The sequence below is a fragment of the Sprattus sprattus genome (assembly GCF_963457725.1).
Source record: "Sprattus sprattus genome assembly, chromosome: 5".
NCBI lineage: Eukaryota > Metazoa > Chordata > Actinopteri > Clupeiformes > Clupeidae > Sprattus > Sprattus sprattus.
In genome coordinates this window covers 30,070,393-30,088,366 of record NC_137924.1, presented here as the reverse complement: position 1 = coordinate 30,088,366, position 17,974 = coordinate 30,070,393, and the positions used below count along the sequence as shown (strand labels likewise).

Genomic DNA, 17,974 nt, shown 5'->3' with positions numbered 1-17,974 from the left:
TTGCAGAGAGCCTGATGGTGATGCGCGATTGTGTGTTGGTTTGCACCAGCGATATGTAAGTCTGCATGTAAGCTAGCTCCTTTGGTTTCCTTGCAATGGCTGTGATGTTAATTAAGGTTAGAGCTGGAGCCGGCCGATGCCATTAATTATTCTCTGCGATACCTGAGGCTGGCAGAGTCTACTTACCCAGGCGGATAGCACCTGGAGACGCAGCTCAGGCTGCCATTCGATGTATTTATCTGGATGCATATGCCTCTGTGTGTGTGTCTGTGTGTGTTAGTGTGAGTGTGTGTCTGTGGGTGTGTGTGTGTGTGTGTGTTTGTGTGTACTCAAGGCAGATAGCACCTTGAAATGCAACCCAGGCTGCCCTTCTATTTTGCCTTTTGTCGAGCAACATTGCATTGCATGCCTTTGTGTGTGTGTGTGTGTGTGTGTGTGTGCGTGCGTGCGTGCGTAGGAAAGTGTCTAGTGTTTTCTAAAGAATAGATCTTAGCTCTTGGAACCCTTCAACCCTGGCCTTGTGCTCGCAGTATTTACCTGCGTATGTGCATGTGTGTGTGTGTGTGTGTGTGTGTGTGTGTGTGTGTGTGTGCACGGAGTTCTATGGGTGTGTATATGAATGTAGACCAACTTGAGAGGCATCTTGTGTGCAGATTGTTATTGTTCAGTAACATGCAGTAACATCAACTACGTCACAACCTAGGGTCATGGAAGGTAAGTGTCCTAGCAAGGAGGCTAACAGCAGTTGCTAGCACGTCTCTTCGGGTGTCGGGGAGTGCGGTTCACTCACTGCACAGCACTGTTCCTGCCGGCGACCGTTACAGTTATCTCACTGACACACAGACAGACTGTCTCGTAGTGATGTCAGCATTACAAAACAGGTTAAGGTTAAAGATCGTTCATCACCAGGTCGACCTTTTAACCTCGTTGGTCTCCGATAAGGGAGTGAGCGATTACAGCAAGCTAGGGGAAGGGATGCATGATCTCAGCTGGTCTTTTCTGTGACGAGGCATTGAGCTTTCTTCTGCTCTGCATGGAATGAATATGCTGATACACCCGGTGAAAAAATATGGGAACATCTGTCTTTCATTTCATTTTTGTCGTTCTCAAATGAATGCTTGCTGAAAAATGGTGAAAGCGAAGCTCACATTCTGAGCCTCGGAATATTATGAGCTTTATGGGAAACTTGACACTGTTCCAAATGACACTGTTCCAAATCCACTCAGTTTAAGAGAGGATTGTCTGGTCAGTATTTGCTGAGTGTCCAGGTTCATTCAGGTCCAGTCAGGTTCAGGCAGGTCCACTTCCTGGTTGTCTCCCTCTATACCTATCAGCTTTAACGGTTGCTTTCCCATTTGATTGACGTGTCTCTCCTCCAATCGGCAGCTCTCTGGACCAGGCTGCAGGCGCTCCAGCTCGGACGCGGCCTATGAGCCAGCGGAGGCGGTGAGGGCCCAGCGCGAGTGCCGCCTGCGGCCCCACTTCAGCGACCCCATGCCTGCCGACGCCGCCAAGCGCAAGCAGCTGGAGATGAAGATCGCCGCCGCAGCAAGGCTGCACAGCCACCGCCGAGACCGGGACGCTGGTATGTCACCAACACTGGTCTTTGTGTGTGCGTGTGTGTGTGTGTGTGTGTGAGTGTGTGTGTGTGTTTGAGTGTGTGTGTGTGTGTGTGTGTGTGTGTGTGTGTGTGTGTGTGTGTGTGTGTGTGTGTGCGTGCGTGCGTGTGCGTGTGTGTGTGTGTGTGTGTGTGTGTGTGTGTGTGTGTGTGTGTGTGACTGCAGGGACAGGGATGCCGATATGTCACCAACACTGGTCTTAGTGTGTGTATGTGTGTGTGTGTGTGTGCATGTGACCGCTGGGGCAGGGATGCCGGTATGTAGTGTGTGTGTGCGAGACGTCACCAGGATGTCACCGACCCACTCATCCCGCCTTAAACCAGACTTAGGGGTCCTGACCAGGTCCCAAGGTTGAGTAGAGACATGACGCTGCTGCCCTCAGGATTACTTGAACTGGTTAAGGCTGTGATACATAAGCACAACATGGTACTATATGGCAAAGATTTTACGTTTTACTGTTTATTACAAAATCAGTCTGTGCATTAGGCGGCAAACTATGGATTTCACATGTCGTATGGCTACGATTTGTACTGTACAGAACAATGCCTTTGTATAGATGTTTGAAGGAAATAAGCTTTTTGTGAGCATGGAGAAATTATATTCAGTTCATGAGACATGAGACCAAAACTACATGTTGTGGGCCTGTTTTCATTTAGCAGACACTTTCATCCACATTTGATGTGTTTTATGTCAAGGGATAATTGATGACACTGCGTCCGGGTAACAGACGATAATGCACATCCGAGGTGGTAGTACGGCCACTACTAGAAGCTGAGTCAGAAAACAGTGAAAAAAACTGGAACAACTTCATCGGTGTGCATCAAAATTTAAATGTGGCTCTACAGAACTAAATCCAGCCGAGCTGTGGACACATATTCAAACCATATATTCAGGGGGCAGCCGTGGCCTACTGGTTAGGGTGTTGGGCTGGAAACCGGAAGGTCACTGGCTCGGGAAGTGGTTGAGCACTGCAGTCCCATGCCCACATCCCTTGAGCAAGGCACCTAACCCGATCACTGCACCCCGGGCGCTCAAAAGCAGCTCACTGCTCCGGGTTAGTGTGCCTCACTTCACTGTGTGCTGCGTGTATCACTACCCTGGATGGGTAAAATGCAGAGATCAAATTCAGAGTGTGTGTGTGTCACTATCACTGCCAGAACATAGTCACTTTCTGTCACTTTCATACACTTGGGCGAAAGTCCTTAGAATGAACTGCTGGATTAGATTTGAAATTCCGGGTTTATATTTGGACACAGCAGTCATGTGCTCTTATCCTCAAGACAGTGACGCGTGTCCAAATCACATTCACCACTCCCCGGCGACCATACCAGTCCAGACAATTGCAGGGCTTGCCCAATCCTTCAGGGGTATGCAGCCTCTGTGTGGGTTGTTTGTTCCCACGCCACTGTGCCACTGTTCGATGATGCCATTAAATGGACTTCCTCCGGAGCTGTAGTGGTGGCACTCGCAGGAAGATTACCCTTAAGGCAGCTTTTATCTTCACCAACCACTGCACCGCACTGGCGACCACCCCCCCCCCCCCTCCCTCTCCCTCTCCCTCACATTCTCCCGCAACTGAAGGCTTAGCGAGCCACTCAAACGTTAAGTAAAGCATCATCCACTCAGACATTAAGGAAATATTTGGCTGTGCTGATAGCAGCATCCTCACTGCACTGCTCTGGCCAGCCCTCTGTCTCTCTCTCCACTGAAGTCTTAGCAAGCCACTCAGATGTTAAGGAAAGCGTCCGGTAAGCGTCAGCCACACGCCAAGCCCCATGTTAAGGAAACAATCGGCCCACTTGCATTTTCTGAACGGAGTCAGCCAGAGCTGGGCCAATCCCAGGACCCCACGCTGCAGCTGTGTCTGTTGTGTTTAGGACCCACAATGCAGCTGTGTCTGTTGTGTTTAGGACCCACAATGCAGCTGTGTCTGATGTGTTCAGGACCCCACACTGCAGCTGTCTGTTGTGTTCAGGACCCACAATGCAACTGTGTCTGTTGTGTTCAGGACCCACAATGCAGCTGTGTCTGTGTGTTCAGGACCCACAATGCAGCTGTGTCTGTTGTGTTCAGGACCCACAATGCAGCTGTGTCTGTTGGGTTCAGGACCCACAATGCAGCTGTGTCTGTTGTGTTCAGGACCCACAATGCAGCTGTGTCTGTTGGGTTCAGGACCCCACGCTGCAGCTATGTTTGTTGTGTTTAGGACCCACAATGCAGCTGTGTGTCTGTTGTAATAATAATAATAATAATAATTCATTTTATTTATAGTGCACTCTACATTCAGCTGAATCTCAGAGTGCCAGTTGTGTTCAGCTCCTCTTTAAAATTCCTCCGTGCTCAGCTCAAATACCTCAGGTCATGTGGGGCAGTCAGATTGGCAGCCACGCGGGAGCGAAATGGCAGATATTGGCATTTTTCTATCATATCCGTCTCAGAACAGATTGGGGTCACCAACCGGCCCCATGTGGATTAGTTGCCCCTGTGCTCTTAAAATCCCAGGCCACTGCCCTGCTTCACTCCCACCATGTTCAGCATATGCTCGTCAATAAGCCATCTGGTAACGTCAAGACCATTGTGCCATTGACACTGTTTATTGACCTGCTAATGGTTAATGTATTAATCATGCACTACGTCTGTGTGCTTCACATTTAACCATTGGAAGATGCTTGTTTGATGATCATACTGTCATTACAAGCTGTATTTATCCAGTTGAATGCCATTTTGACTGCAGTACACTTGCGGACAGACGGACTTACAGGCTGACAGATTAATCGAAATGCACTCATTTGTAGTTTTTCAAGTTCCTTTCATATGGAAATTGGTCTCATTGGATGATACAAATTAGTGACAGATGTGACTTAATTTGAATCTTGAAAACCCATAATTTTTTGATGAGTTTTATTGTTGTGCTTTTTGTATGACAAACCTGTTGAGTGATGAGAAGAAGCACGCACCTGGTGTAGTAAGCCATTGATGTTACCTCTTCTGCCTCAGGTTTAATGACTAATATACAGTACATACTGTAGAAATGGGATCGATAATATTGTTCCAATGAAGTTTCTTCTCTTTAGATTTAATGGCGGGTTAGGTACCATATAGTTCATGGCCTCTAACTATTCTCATTTGTAGTTCCACTTGGTGGAACAAACTGCCTAGCACTACCAGAGCAGGAGCATCCCTCTCTAGCTTCAAGAAGACCCAACTCTTCATAGAGCACCTCCCTTCCTAAATGGCACTTTGACTAGTGCTTAACTTGCACTTACAGCAGTTACATTCCTGCACTTCTTTTTCTTTTCTATTTCTTTTTCTATTTTTTATGTAAAGTAGTATTTATTGTTACACTAGGTCTCTATTGCTCGTAGCTTGACTGTTCTCTCCCTTGTACGTCGCTTTTGACAAAAGCGTCTGCTAAATGACTAAATGTAAATGTAAATGAAGTAAACAGAGTCAGTATAACAAATCAGCCTCAGTATATATGAGATATCTGATTTCCCTTCTGGTTATTATTTTCCAAACAGGTTCAGCTATTACCAGGGGACGCTCTGAGCCACGCGGTGATGAGCGTGGGGGCATCTGCGGGGGGCGGCGTACCTGCGGGGGGCAGCAGCACCGGTGGAGCACGGTGAGCAGCCTGAGTGCCGACAGCGGGGTGGTGGGCTTGAGCGACGAGCGGGAGGACGAGGATGAACCGCGGCAGCTGGCCCAGCGGCACAGCGCCGGCGCTGAGGTGGAGCGCACCGACAGCGGCATCGGCACGGGACTGGCCCGAGCCTGGAAGAGACCCTCGGCCGCCCTAAGGGCCTGGGAGGCCCGGCGACCCTGCCCCGACTGCGGGAAGAGGGAGCTGGGGAATGACGGTGGAGGTGGATGTGTGGACGGCGGGGGAGAGACGGCGATTCGAGAGGAAGCCATGTGCGAGCGGTGTTCGAAGCTTCGCACCGAGCGCAAGGAGGCCATCTTGGAGTTCCTCAACACGGAGGCTAGTTACGGCGAGGACTTGCGCATCATCAAGGAGGAGTTCTACTGCCCTATGCAGAGTGCCGGCCTGCTCAGTGCCGACCATCTGGCCGTAGTGTTTGGAAATGTCCAGGAGCTCATTGACGTCAACGAGCGCTTCACTGAACACCTGCAGGAGAGCATCGACCAGGCCTTCGACCAGGTGAGGTTAACAAATGCGCACAATTCCTGTGCTCAAGGCTGTGCTCAAGTCATCATACACATTTAAATTTACATTTGGTCATTTAGCAGACACTTTTGTCCAAAGCAACGTACAAGGGAGAGAACAGTCAAGCTACGAGCAATGGAGACCTAGTGTAACAATAAATACTACTTTACATAAGAAATAGAAAAACAAAATACAAAAGAAAAAAAAAGAAAAGTGCAGGAATGTAAGTGCTGTAAGTGCAAGTTAAGCACTAGTCGAATTGCCAGTTTGGAAGGGAGGTGCTCTCTAAAGAGTTGGGTCTTCACATGAGGCATGGGGTTAATGTTTAAGGTTCACAATTGGATTAGACGAGTATTGAAGTTTTTATGACATCCAATAAAGAGAGGTAAATATTAGGATAGGTTTAGGGATCAGGATTAGGTAGCTTGAGGTGTTTTTATGTGATACTTGTTCTAGGTTAAGTCTGGTAAAGCACCTTGACACAATGTTCAATGAGTTATCACTCAGTGTATAACTGTAAAATAAAATGACATTTTAAATGGGGATCTTCAGCCACCACTTTTCTAATCCCACTTTCTAATCAGTCTTTTTATTGATGTGCACTTCTATCTACCTCTCTAAGGGTTTGACTTCTCAGGGGTATCTACATGTACTGACCTTAGCTGGTTTTGTGGTCATCTGTCAGTACTGCTGATTAGTCTCTCCTGCTTTTAGAGATTATCTCCCCATGAGATAATAACTAGGCTAGGGATTAAACAGCCTAGGGAGAGGACCGTACTCACACACATCACAGACAGGTCACAGATATTGTCATTAGGTAGTCATCTGCATGCACTGTTTTTCTATCATCTACTAGTACTGTACCTCGTTTAGTAGTCAGTACTTTGAAAACTTACAACATTCATTGCTTCAAGAGATTCTTGCCGTAAGAGCAGTGTGCAGACCACAGTGGGGTGTGTGGCTGGGATGTCTCACTGACCTGCTCTCTTCCACAGGGTGACGAGGACCTGCTGTCTGTGTGCATCGGCGAGATCTTCCTGGAGTTTGTCAACATGCTCCCGGCCTTCCAGACCTACTGCCTGCAGCAGTCCGTCTCCGTCAACATGCTCAACACCCTGGAGAAGGAGAAGGAGCTGCTCAGGTACACACACCAGGCAAAGACAAACATCTAACGTCAGATTTCTAGTTGCAGTAATCACAGCAGGCTTACCTGTAACTGAGGTCAAATAGCTGTGAGGTTGAGAGATAAGAGAAATGACTACTACTATAAAAAAGTGCCAAATCTGAATGGAAATCAGAGCCAGACACTCGTTAAATTAGCTGAAATATCTTTCTCTGCGTTTCAACATTATTTATTTTACCCTACACGTCTTTCAAAAGTGTTAAATAGCAGCATTAATATTGGCATTGTTTCAGTCAGGCTGTCAGTCACTGTTGCCTCCGCTAATGGCACAACCTAATCAAGACAGCACCAAAGCCGCACCATAACTCACTTTAATATCCAATTACATTTCATTCATCACGAGGAAGCAGTATCAGCCCTGTGGAGCCGTGGATCAGTGTGCCGACCCGCTCTCGCTTTTTCTAAGTGCCCTCATAAAGTTGTGAGGGGTTGGGAAAGGCACGTGGCAGCATACGTTATTTAAGAGGTGTGTTTTCTTCTTCATCTCTCTGCCGCTTCACACCGCGCTGGCTCCTGTCTTTCTTAATGAAAGAGACGGAGAGTCATGCCTTATTTATCGACCCAAACTCTATTTCTGTCCGAGGGCCTGAGGTAATAACTATTTATATGCGTAGTGGGGAGGTGCTGTGACACAGCAGTCTTGTCTGGTGATGTTTACAGTGTCTCATGCTGTGGCTCTGTTCCTGTGCACTGAGTGATAATCCAGTTGTTCTTGTTTGTTTTTCCACCTCACACGTCTAAACTCATGTCTTCTCCTCTCCTCATGGCCCCCTGCCCCATCTCGTATCTCCCCAATCCCCTCCTCTCTTCCTCCTGTTTCACTTAAATTATTCACTCTTCTTTTACCCATTACAAAACTCTCTCACTCTCTCTCTCTCTCTCTCTCTCTCTCTTTCCTTTTCCTCACCTCTCTGCCTCCCCACTTCTCATCTGCTCCTTTTCACCTCCCTGCTCTTTCCCACCGTCTGCCTCTTTACCCTTCCATCTCCTGCTCTCCTTCCTTTTTTCTTTTCTCCTCTAATACTTCTTCTCCATTCTCCATTTTTTGTTTCCTTTCGTCCCACTCTTCTTCTCCTGTTTGGCATATTTGCCGTCCCATTTCTAAAACCTCTGCAACCACCTTCCTGCTCCTCTTCCCCCCTGCTTGCTCCATTCTCTACTTCATTCCTGCCTATTCCTAATCCTCTCTGTTCTCATTTTCCATTATCCCTTTATTCCCTCCCTCCCACCTCCTGCCTTGGGACCCTGTCATCTCCTCTCCCACAATTTCTCTTTTCACCTTCATCCCTGCGTCTCTCATAATTCACATTCATATTTTCCATATTCCCTTTTATCCTGTCTCTTTTCCTATTCATCCCACAATCGCTAATAATCATTCCAAATTCTCTTTTCATTCCACTTGCTTACGTTCCCATGCTTTGCCTCCCTCCCTATGTCCTTTTCCCAAATCCCCTAATCCAATACGTCCTTCCTACTTATCCATGCATCCTACGTCCCTATTCTCCTCAATCCTGCACCCCGTTCTCCTCTCCACCCCACTGTCATACTCTCAGGATCTTCCTGGACGTCTCCCAGAATGACAACACGGCGCTGCGACGCATGAACCTGCGCTCCTTCCTCATGGCCCCGCTGCAGCGCGTCACCAAGTACCCGCTCCTGCTCAGCCGCATCAGCAAGGCCACCACCGACTGCCACCCGGACCACGCCCGTCTGCGCGAGGCCAAGAGCCGCGTGGAGTCCCACCTGGAGCACATCAACATGAAGACGAGGCAGGAGGGGCTGGGCGGCACGGCCACGTGGTCGCTGCGCTCGTTCCGGCGCGAGAGCCGCAAGAACCGCGAGGTCATCAACATCGAGATGCGCGAGGTGTCGCTGCGGACGGTGGGGTGGACGCGCGAGAGCACGCGCTTCGTCATGGAGGGGCCCATGCAGCTGGCCCAGCCCACCGACGGCCAGTGGGCCAAGAAGGGAAGCAAGGCGCTCAAGTTCCAGAACGTGCAGGGCCTGCTCATGGTGCACAGCCTGAAGAGCCCTGAAGGGGGCGACGGCGGAGGAGGGGGCGGGCAGAAGCCAGTGGGGGGGGAACTGGAGCAGGGTGGGGATATGGTGCGAGACGGCGTGCTCGTGCTCATCAAAGACAAGAGCAGCGGGAAGTTCACGGTTCTGCGAGAGCCCATCCGCTTGGCGAACTGCGTGGTGTCGGCCGACCCGGATTGCGACGACACGTTTGAAGTGTTGGACATACGGCGCGAGGCGTTTGTGTTCCGAGCTTCGGACAAGGCGCGCACCCAGCAGTGGTTTCGTTTGATCAAGCGCTACGTTGGTGATCTGGGACCATGGAGGAAACGGCGGAACGCACTGCCCAATATCATGATCAATACAATCCAAAGCCGGTCCTGAGACTGAATCTCGTGGAACACCTCGCTCCCTCAGCCAGCTGAATTTTGGTGTAAATAAAGTCAATTATTCTTGCCTCTTGCAGACAGTGTTACATGGATGAAGGCGAAAGTTTTTTTTCTGCATTCCATTCTTAATAGACGTGTAACAAAAAAAGAAGTTTCATTGGCGTTTGTAAAAGGATTTAATAGTGATTTGATGGTTGAAGAATGATGCACTTTTTTCTACTGACTTGAGGGGGATTTAAAGGACACTTTGAAAAAACAAACAAAGAAAACAGATAAAGGTTGAATGCAGAGCCAGTTGAAAGACCAAATGAAGGATTTCCGGAACACTACCGGCCAGTGATTGTAAAAGTTGTTTGCTACTGAAAAAGAGAAAGGAAAAAAAAACACATGTAAGTGCTGACATTCAGAAGGTTACCGTGACAAGCATGACTGGAAGAAAAAAAAAACATGTATGCTACAAAAGACAGAAACTCTGATGAAAGTAATAATGCACAAATCGGTGAACACTACTGTTAAACATCTGAAATCAATACTGGATCAGGATTTAAGTAAAGGGGGGGATGAAAAGAAATGTTTTGGTGACCAAGGCAAGTAACGGCCCTTGTCCTGAAGAGTCCTGGGGTCATTAGCACTATCCACTGCCAGGTACATGCAACGGTCATCAGGTCTAACCCTGCTCCTATCACTGTGCCAGACACACCATCGCTCCGTAGCAATAAACTATGGCAGTAATACACTAGTAGCAAGTCAGATATCCATCGCACAAAAGGTCATCAATTCTGGTAATGTCACAGTTGATGGAAAACATGAAGTTACAGAAACATGCTGTCGTTGTTTTTGTTTGTTTGTTTGTTTGTTTGTTTGTTTTTGCTCTTTCCTATTGACATCGGACCTGGTTACTCAGTCCTGGTCTGGGATGTGTTTGGATCACATTTGTGAGTGAGCAATGGAGGCCGTAAAGAATCAAAAGGGCGCGAGGGGATTGTCATTGTGCTTTTTGGGTTTCATGACCAGGATGCAGCAATAGCAGGAGGAAATATGGGGGGAAGGTAAAGGTTGTGACCTTTACAGAAAATGTCCCTGCATTGAGCCCTCAGTGATTAGGAAAGGGTGTGAACATTTGTGCCTTGGGTTTTCACTTTAAAAAAACAATGAGAATCTATTTCAGTCCTGCTCACACATACAGGCCGACCTGTGTCACTGAGAAGCTAGCCAGGAAAGGGCTCTAAAATGGCTTCAAGAAAACTATGAAAAATGCAGCACCTCAACTGCAGTCCCACCCATTTTACTTTTTTTTTTTTCCCCTTTTCATTTTTTTTCTTGCGTATTTGAGGTTTCCTCCCTTCTGTTCAATGCACTTTAAAACTGAAAGCTCTGCAAATTTGTTTGTGAATGAAGGACATTCTTTCCTGTGGCTTTATCTCTATTTATGAAAAAAGCTTTACTTCGCCATTGTGGTGTTTTATTTGACAGATGTGTTTGAAGGGCAAGACTTAAACTTAACCACAGTAGTAGAGTGTAGCAGGTTCCAGGCAATATCTCCTCTACCATACCGACAACCAGTTATAGTGCTATATGTCTCTCGTTTGTTTGATTTAACACAAGCACACACGGATGTGGGCCTTCATGGTTTAGTCTCTGGACAGACATACTGCAAGGGGCATTGGGATTAATGCCAGGCTCTGTGCATCTCTTCTCTAGTGGTATTACTACTGTTCGAATCTTTCAAGGCTTCCATAGTCATTGTCAAAAAAAAAGTTAAAATAAAAGGTCACTGGAATTTCACGAGACAGTGGGCTATCGACTGAGACCTGTTAAACTGTTAAATGCTTTCTTTTCACTATTTTCAAAAACTAATTTAATATTTCTTTTGTGTAATATATTGTGGATTATATTAAAAATACAATTCCAACATGATTGTCTTTCCTTATGTTCTTATATTGGTATTCATGATGACTGGAAGATCAAAAAATCTCTCTTTATTGGAAGGTTCAGTTCTCAACCAGTCGGCAATACAAGAGTGCTTTTATTTGAATTGCTCGAACACAGTAAAAAAAAGGAACCGCTCAAAACATTTCAAAGGTTTTTTTTTCACACAAAAAGTTTAATCAAGTGCAAGAAGAAATACAAAAACATAACAGTTAAAACTACTGGAAGAAACAAAGACAAAATAAGCTGACGAAAGGTTGCCAGACCAATTATTCAAGGTAACTACTTCAAATTCAGACTCGCTAAGCACACAGTAAGGAAACATAAGACATTGTCACCAAAGCTTGCTTCTTGTAAAAAAACATCCATCAATAACATTGAACTGACATTTTGCAGACACAAAGCGATCACCCTTGAACGTCCTGTCTCTCCCATTCTTTGCACACACCAGATTGAAAGCGCAGCAGAATCACTCTGTGACGCCCTTGTTTTATGAAAGACTCCTAGAGCCGAAAAATGCTGACCAGCCAGAGTGACGACACCGAGCAGAGGCCCTAGTGGAGAGACTGGGAATCGCAGAAAGGCAGAGTACATCACGTCACCCATGCACAAGAGCCAGAACGCCAAACACCAGTTCAATGACAGGAGATAGTCGTCAGAATGTAGTGGTTAGTGTGTTCTGATGCCTTTTCTTTGGGAAGCAGGTTTTGTATTTATTTTGAAGGAGCTTTGGAAAGGTCTTCACTTATAGGACGTTAAGAAAACAAAATGGAATACATGAGTAAATGCAGAACACAACTCTAGTCTTGAGGTAACAAAATAGTGTTCTCCAGACTAAAAAAATGAATAATAAGTTTGTTTTTATTTGTGTGTGTCTGTGTTATGAGTGCAAAATGGGCTGATTTGCTTGCATTAACAACATTCCTTGATCAAACACTGAAATTGTTCAAGTACAGCATGTCAGCAGATCAGTGAAAGTAACTGTACCTAACACCAACTTGTCTCTGACAGAAACTAACACAAACATGCAAAAAACACATGAAAGATTTGCAACTGGCACATTCAGCCTTACTTCACGGTCACTGAAAAAAAAGCAAGTTTCAGCAGTTTAACTCCTACACTAGGCTCAGGACTGTCTATTTTACATCATTTCCCATCAGTTTCCTAACCCTCCACTAAAGATAACATTCACACAAATATCCAAAGAGACTTGTGGCATTTCTTTTAAAAGAAAAATAATCAGTCAAATGGCACAAGTGTATTACAGGTGCGACAAAATTGCGACACAATTACACACAAAAGCAAACTAAAAAGCACAATGCAATCAAATTGCATGGAAGTAAGAATGGCCGCAGCACTGACTACAACTGTACAAGCGAAATTGTTTCTCGAAAGCAGCGAGAAATCTGTAGCTTCTCCTCGATCAAACTATGGGCTTTTACAGCTTTGACCAACAGACTGCTCTCACTGTCTGTCTTTTATCCATCTCTCTCTCTCACACTCACACCCATTCACAGAAACATGCATACACACTCAAACACTCACTCTCACTCATCCACCCACTCACTCACTCACATTCATTCTCACATACATTCACACTCACACACGCATCTGCATCTGAGGCAGCTGGGCCTTCATTCACTCTCTCCCCTCCTCCTTTTTATCTCTCGCTCTATCCCTCGCTCCTTCCTCTCATATACCCTGCTTGTACGCAGGCGAAGTCTCTGGGGTAAACCGTGGTTTGGGAGGAGGGAGTCCCAGCACAGGGGGATACAAGAGACCCCTGCACCTTCCTCCTCCTCCTCATCCTCTTCCTCCCCCCTCTCTACTTGTCTCCTCCGGTCTCCTGCTCCTTGGCCAGGCCGCGGATGGAGAGGTCGTAGACCACCTCCTCGATCTTCTTCACGTCGTACTTGAGGCCGTCGTAGCGCTTGCGCAGCGGGTCGTTCTTCAGGTTGAGCAGGCGGAAGCCCGAGTCCAGCTCGTTGATGAAGTTGGAGATGCGCAGGGGGCGCCCGTAGTCACCCGACGTCACGCTGTTTACCGCCAGACGAGACTGAGACCAGAACGTATTCATTAGAATTTGGAGAACCAATCGTTGTACACTAATCAAATCTATAGCAAAAATACATCTATACACAAAAGAGTGTGAATAAAGAGTGATAAGTCATATGATTTTTGTAGATGCCTAATGCAATTTAATGGTAGGCTGGAGAGTGGCGTTTCTTGTACAGTATCACAATGGGTACTATCCCTGCACTGCTTACTGAACACTGAACTAAGCAGAGGCAATGTACAGCCACATTAATGAAAACAATGTCCATCCATACAGTGCTGTATATTAGACAAGTGAATTAGGTTAACATTGGGATCTGTATAGTCATCACTTAATCACATATAGCCTAATTACAAATACACCACTGATGATTACACTTAGGCACATCGGGAATTCATTGCTACATTAAAGCTGGACTAAGTACGGGAGCTAACAATTATAAATGCATACACAAAAGACTAAATGAAAGCTTTATACAGCTATCGTGTTCAAATTCACGCTATCCATTTCAATACATGATGATTAAGCTATCGCGAGTGCACTTATCCCAATATTCTTATATGTATTAACATCACATCTACCTTACAAGTAGTTGTGGTTAAATTCATAAAATGTCCTGACTTATGGTGCCTTCATGAGGAACTGGGAAGTGAGAAAGTTATGGCCTCAGAGTGGGAGAACACCTAATCGCCTGTCAAACTCGGAATATCCCACTAGGAAAGTGGGAGATTTTTGAGAGCACGAGGAGTAGGCTTGACGTCACTCCACATGGCAACTTTTGTGGTGAAAGATTTTTTTAAATCTACTTGCTTTGCGCACAAATAAGTCACTTCATTGTTAAATGTAAGGTTGTAGCCATTAGTGCAGGTGACTGATGTTAAAAGACACACAGCAGTTTACTTTTGTGGAACTAACTGGCTAACCTTCTGGCTAGCTAGGCATCTTAACGTTTTCTAACTGTCAATACTATTGTGTGCTTGTTGTCATTATGTGGACTCTCTGAATTAGGTAGTGGAACGTTCCAAAATGGGAACATACCCAATTCCCAGCTGCCTAAACACACGATTCCCACAAGTGCTTCAGTGATAATACTGGATAATCAACACCCCAGTGTTATTTACAGCAACCTAAATGTGTTTCAGAAAATGTGTGAATTGACTCACCAGTTCACTTGCCATGATGAGAACACCTGCCAAGTAATCTTCAACGTCCAGGTGAAATCCCTTCTCTCTGTTTACTTCGACTGGAAAGCAAAAACAACTGGTGAACAACACAAAAAGGTGAGACAAGTCCTATTGCCACCTTCACCTTCTATATGTGTCCTCTTAAGATGACATAAAAAAAATACTTGATAATACTTTGCTAAACGTCCTCAGTTTGTGTGGGCCAAAATCAGTTACTTACTGCCTAATATCTTGGCAACTTCTTCTCGAGTAACCAGGGATTCGCTCTCCAAGTAGACCACAAACGCAGCAAGGAAACCCAGCCGTTGAAGCACAAACCTCCAATGCTCGTGAAACCTGCGACGATGGGAAGAAAGACCCAAGTGAATAAGAATTGTTGCTTGCTTGTATGGAACATGCAAGAGGGGGAAAAACATGTAACCGTGCTGACCGATAATATTGTTCTACGGGGAACTTTGTTTTCAAGTCTCCCATGTGCGTCCTCACGGTGCTGAACAGCTCACGCGCCTTCAGACACTTGCTGGGAACTGTCATTGGAAAAGATATAAGTGGTTGGTACGTAGAAGAGGGAACATAACATGCTTTGTGGAATAGCAAACGGAGTAACGTACTGTCTTTGAAACCAGTTGGCTGATGTACACTTTGAAGCAGAGTCAAGATTTCTCTGGCTGTCTGTTCGAGGACTTGGACGACTTTCCTGATGTCCTAGAAGAGAGGTTACAGTGTATCGTATGAGTAAGAGATGTGAATGTGATCTAGGTAAAGCGAAGCAAAAGTGAGTTTTAAAAATGATTCAAACAACTAATATGTTCAACGTTAGGTGGTTAACAAAAATGCGTAAATTTGTCAGCCTGAAAGCAAGCTATCTAAAATGGTCAGTTAATGTAAGACCAGTTGCATGCACTTCACTCCCAAGTCTTAGGCTAGCATAATCGGCAGCTAGTCACTCACGCCATTAAAAAAGGTACCCACTGCGTAAAACACAACCTCTTCAATAGGCATAACCATTAATGTTGATATCTCAGCCTATCCAATCCTTAATAATGTGTGTGTCCCTGTTGCTGCACTAGCAGAAGACATATGAGGTATTTAACTGGTATTGTTTATAACATTACCTCTCGTACTTCTTGATCCGCGCTCAAAAAGCCCTGGATGTAAGTGAACATCTCCGTAACTGACATCTTGTAGTCAGCTCGATACAACACTGATTAATCTGAACAGTTCCGTGTAATTGTCAGTAAGGATTTTTCCTAACGTTACCGTTACTGCAAGGTTGGCACAAAATATAACGTTAAATCACTTCAAGCTAATTATTACAATCGTTTTTAACGTCAACGTGCTTTTGGCCGTTGAGCGGTTGTCATCAACATGCTCCACATAAGGTCCTTCCTGAGTTTGTCGCATTAAGATGATGTCATCCCATCGCCAACGAAAACAGAGCTCAACCACGCCCACTGGAGGGAAAAGTAATTGGCGACACAATATGCAACCAAGGGCTGAAACGCTGAAAAAAAAGCTTGAAGCCAGCTAAAGGTTCTGGTCAACGTCCACTGAACGTTTTAATCGTTCAATTTGGGAGCTATCTAGGGTGAGGTGGACACATCTGGCGTGTGTCGAGCGTGCCACAAACGCATGAGGAGCGTGTAACACATAGACCTGGAGTAACAGCGACCAAGTAAGACACCCCTGCTGAAAACTATTTCACTATTAGCGTTTGCTGACGTGTCACTGGCGCGCGACGAACGATTAGTCAACGTTATACGACAGTGTTGAGCGTGTGAATCGTAGACATGTATATATGGTGTGAATAACGACATAATAGCGTTTTGCTGGCGTATGGGTATTTATGGTAAAACTGGTAAAACGCTGAAAAATCATAGTGGAGTCAGTTGTTCTTCTGAGATTGAACAATGAACATCATGCCGCCAAGACGAAAACAATGTGTGAGGGGGTCTTCTGCTTCTAGCGCTGCAAGTAAGACGAATGCAATGCCTCTTCCTCTAGCAATGTCTTCGGACGAAGAAAAACACCACGAGGAAGAACCCATTCGAGGTGTGATACACTATGTGACACCCCCCGAAGACCCCAATGAGGACGGTCCGACAATGGCAAAGAGAGGAAAGAAGCGGAGGAAGGACTGCAGGATCCAGGACCGGGCGGTGGAGGATAGTCTGGTGGATTTTTTCCGCGAAAACGAACTGCTGTGGAACTCAAAGAAGACAGATTACAGGAACAAGGCAAAGAGGCAACGGACACTCGAGACCAAGGCCACAGAGCTGGAGATCGGGGTGGACCACCTGTGGACCTGGTTCAAGTCCCTCAGGGACATGTTCACAAGGCAAGTATTTATGTTTGATATTATGAAAATGCTTCATATAATTGCCATGACTTTAATAATAATGGAATGTACCGTATGCTTATAATATCTGCCAGGTTGGACAAGAAGAAGAGTGGGGAGGGCCAGCAACAGTTGACGGAGAGGGAGACATGGATAATAGCCAAATTTGGCTTTTTCCACCGTGCTGTCAACCACCGTTCGAAGCCCGTCCGAAGTGTAAGTATTTATATGGATATTGACCTAATCATATAATTTTACTACATTATTGAATAATAAGTGAAAGACTACTATATGTACAATTCTTTATTGTCAATTTCCAAAAATGTTGTGTTTACCTGTGTCATTCCGTGTCTTTCCAGTTGAAGGTGATTAAAGTCGAAACCCAGGGGGACCTGGATGAAGCTGAGCGGGCAGCGGCGGAGGTGAGGGTTGATGCTAACCAGTTTGCTGAGACCGTCCCCGTCTTACAACATCAACCCACCCCAGCCCTGTCGGTGTCCTTCGCCATGGAGACCCTACAGAGGAAGGCCATGGAGAGCGGCGAGATGCTGACGATGCTGCGTGAGCAACTCCCGTCTCCCGAGCCAGTCACCGAGAGGACCACCTACGCCGCCTACGTACAAAGTGTGCTGCTGGGGCTGAGTGTTAAGGACTTTCGCCGGGCACTGAAAGGCATCAACAAGGTCCTGAGGCCCTTCTGCGAATCGGATACAACCGACGACGACAATGAGGACCGGTCCAATAGACTATGTCACTATGATTAATGTATTCCACTATGTCTACCAGAGAAGAAAGGGGTACATTTATAAATTATTAATGTTTTATCAGTCTATCTCAGTGTCCCTTCTCCTTACCTTGCTTTCCTAAGAGAAATTATCCCACTGATTGGCCAGAAGTGAAATAGTTAAATATTTACAACTTTTTTGATATAATCACCATGTACGATTGTCTTTTAACCTAAGAAAAAAAACAGACCTTGCATAGGGTAGTTATCTTCAACCTCTAACCTAATTTATAATAATCAAGGCACATAGCCTCACCTTTATGAAAGTTGTGTTATGAGAAGAGTAGGCTATCCAGTGGAAGCTGATT

The 17,974-nt window shown here is 45.8% G+C and overlaps 3 protein-coding genes across 5 annotated transcripts in view; 2 read left to right on the top strand and 1 right to left on the bottom strand.

The window, feature by feature from the left end:
* arhgef49 (Rho guanine nucleotide exchange factor 49) overlaps nucleotides 1-9,370 on the top strand; it is a gene marked incomplete at both ends in the record, with an annotated part of 27,814 nt that extends 18,444 nt beyond the window's left edge. Inside the window, 4 exons of the mRNA XM_080839753.1 lie at nucleotides 1,387-1,585; nucleotides 5,141-5,781; nucleotides 6,783-6,928; nucleotides 8,524-9,370. Coding sequence (XP_080695879.1) covers nucleotides 1,387-1,585; nucleotides 5,141-5,781; nucleotides 6,783-6,928; nucleotides 8,524-9,370 — 1,833 coding nt within the window. The remainder of the gene's footprint in view (nucleotides 1-1,386; nucleotides 1,586-5,140; nucleotides 5,782-6,782; nucleotides 6,929-8,523) is intronic.
* Nucleotides 9,371-11,458: 2,088 nt separating this feature from the next.
* Nucleotides 11,459-15,913, bottom strand: tsn (translin). Its single transcript, XM_080838687.1, has 6 exons — nucleotides 15,660-15,913; nucleotides 15,156-15,249; nucleotides 14,975-15,071; nucleotides 14,765-14,880; nucleotides 14,524-14,603; nucleotides 11,459-13,360 (listed from the first exon to the last, which is right to left on the bottom strand). Exons 1-6 carry the CDS (start codon nucleotides 15,723-15,725, stop codon nucleotides 13,130-13,132), a joined length of 684 nt encoding a protein of 227 aa, XP_080694813.1. The 5' UTR covers nucleotides 15,726-15,913; the 3' UTR covers nucleotides 11,459-13,129.
* On the top strand, nucleotides 15,288-17,974 carry LOC308365305 (uncharacterized protein). 3 transcript variants are annotated; one of them, XM_080838686.1, is made up of 4 exons: nucleotides 15,288-15,319; nucleotides 16,549-16,882; nucleotides 16,978-17,098; nucleotides 17,242-17,974. In XM_080838686.1, exons 2-4 carry the CDS (start codon nucleotides 16,551-16,553, stop codon nucleotides 17,644-17,646), a joined length of 858 nt encoding a protein of 285 aa, XP_080694812.1. In that variant the 5' UTR covers nucleotides 15,288-15,319; nucleotides 16,549-16,550; the 3' UTR covers nucleotides 17,647-17,974. The 3 variants fall into 3 exon arrangements, with proteins under 3 accessions (XP_080694812.1, XP_080694811.1, XP_080694810.1); XM_080838685.1 differs by lacking the exon at nucleotides 15,288-15,319 and adding an exon at nucleotides 15,922-16,219; XM_080838684.1 differs by lacking the exon at nucleotides 15,288-15,319 and having other exon boundaries at nucleotides 16,396-16,882.

Coding starts and splice junctions, on each gene's coding strand:
- tsn (XM_080838687.1), bottom strand. CDS start 15,725: ATGTCAGTTACGGAGATGTTCACTTACATCCAGGGCTTTTTGAGCGCG. Junction 14,604..14,764: donor AGTTGCCAAGATATTAGGCA/GTAAGTAACTGA, acceptor TTTGCTTTCCAG/TCGAAGTAAACAGAGAGAAG. Junction 13,361..14,523: donor TCATCATGGCAAGTGAACTG/GTGAGTCAATTC, acceptor TTCTGGTCTCAG/TCTCGTCTGGCGGTAAACAG.
- LOC308365305 (XM_080838684.1), top strand. CDS start 16,455: ATGAACATCATGCCGCCAAGACGAAAACAATGTGTGAGGGGGTCTTCT. Junction 16,883..16,977: donor CTCAGGGACATGTTCACAAG/GCAAGTATTTAT, acceptor AATATCTGCCAG/GTTGGACAAGAAGAAGAGTG. Junction 17,099..17,241: donor GTTCGAAGCCCGTCCGAAGT/GTAAGTATTTAT, acceptor GTGTCTTTCCAG/TTGAAGGTGATTAAAGTCGA.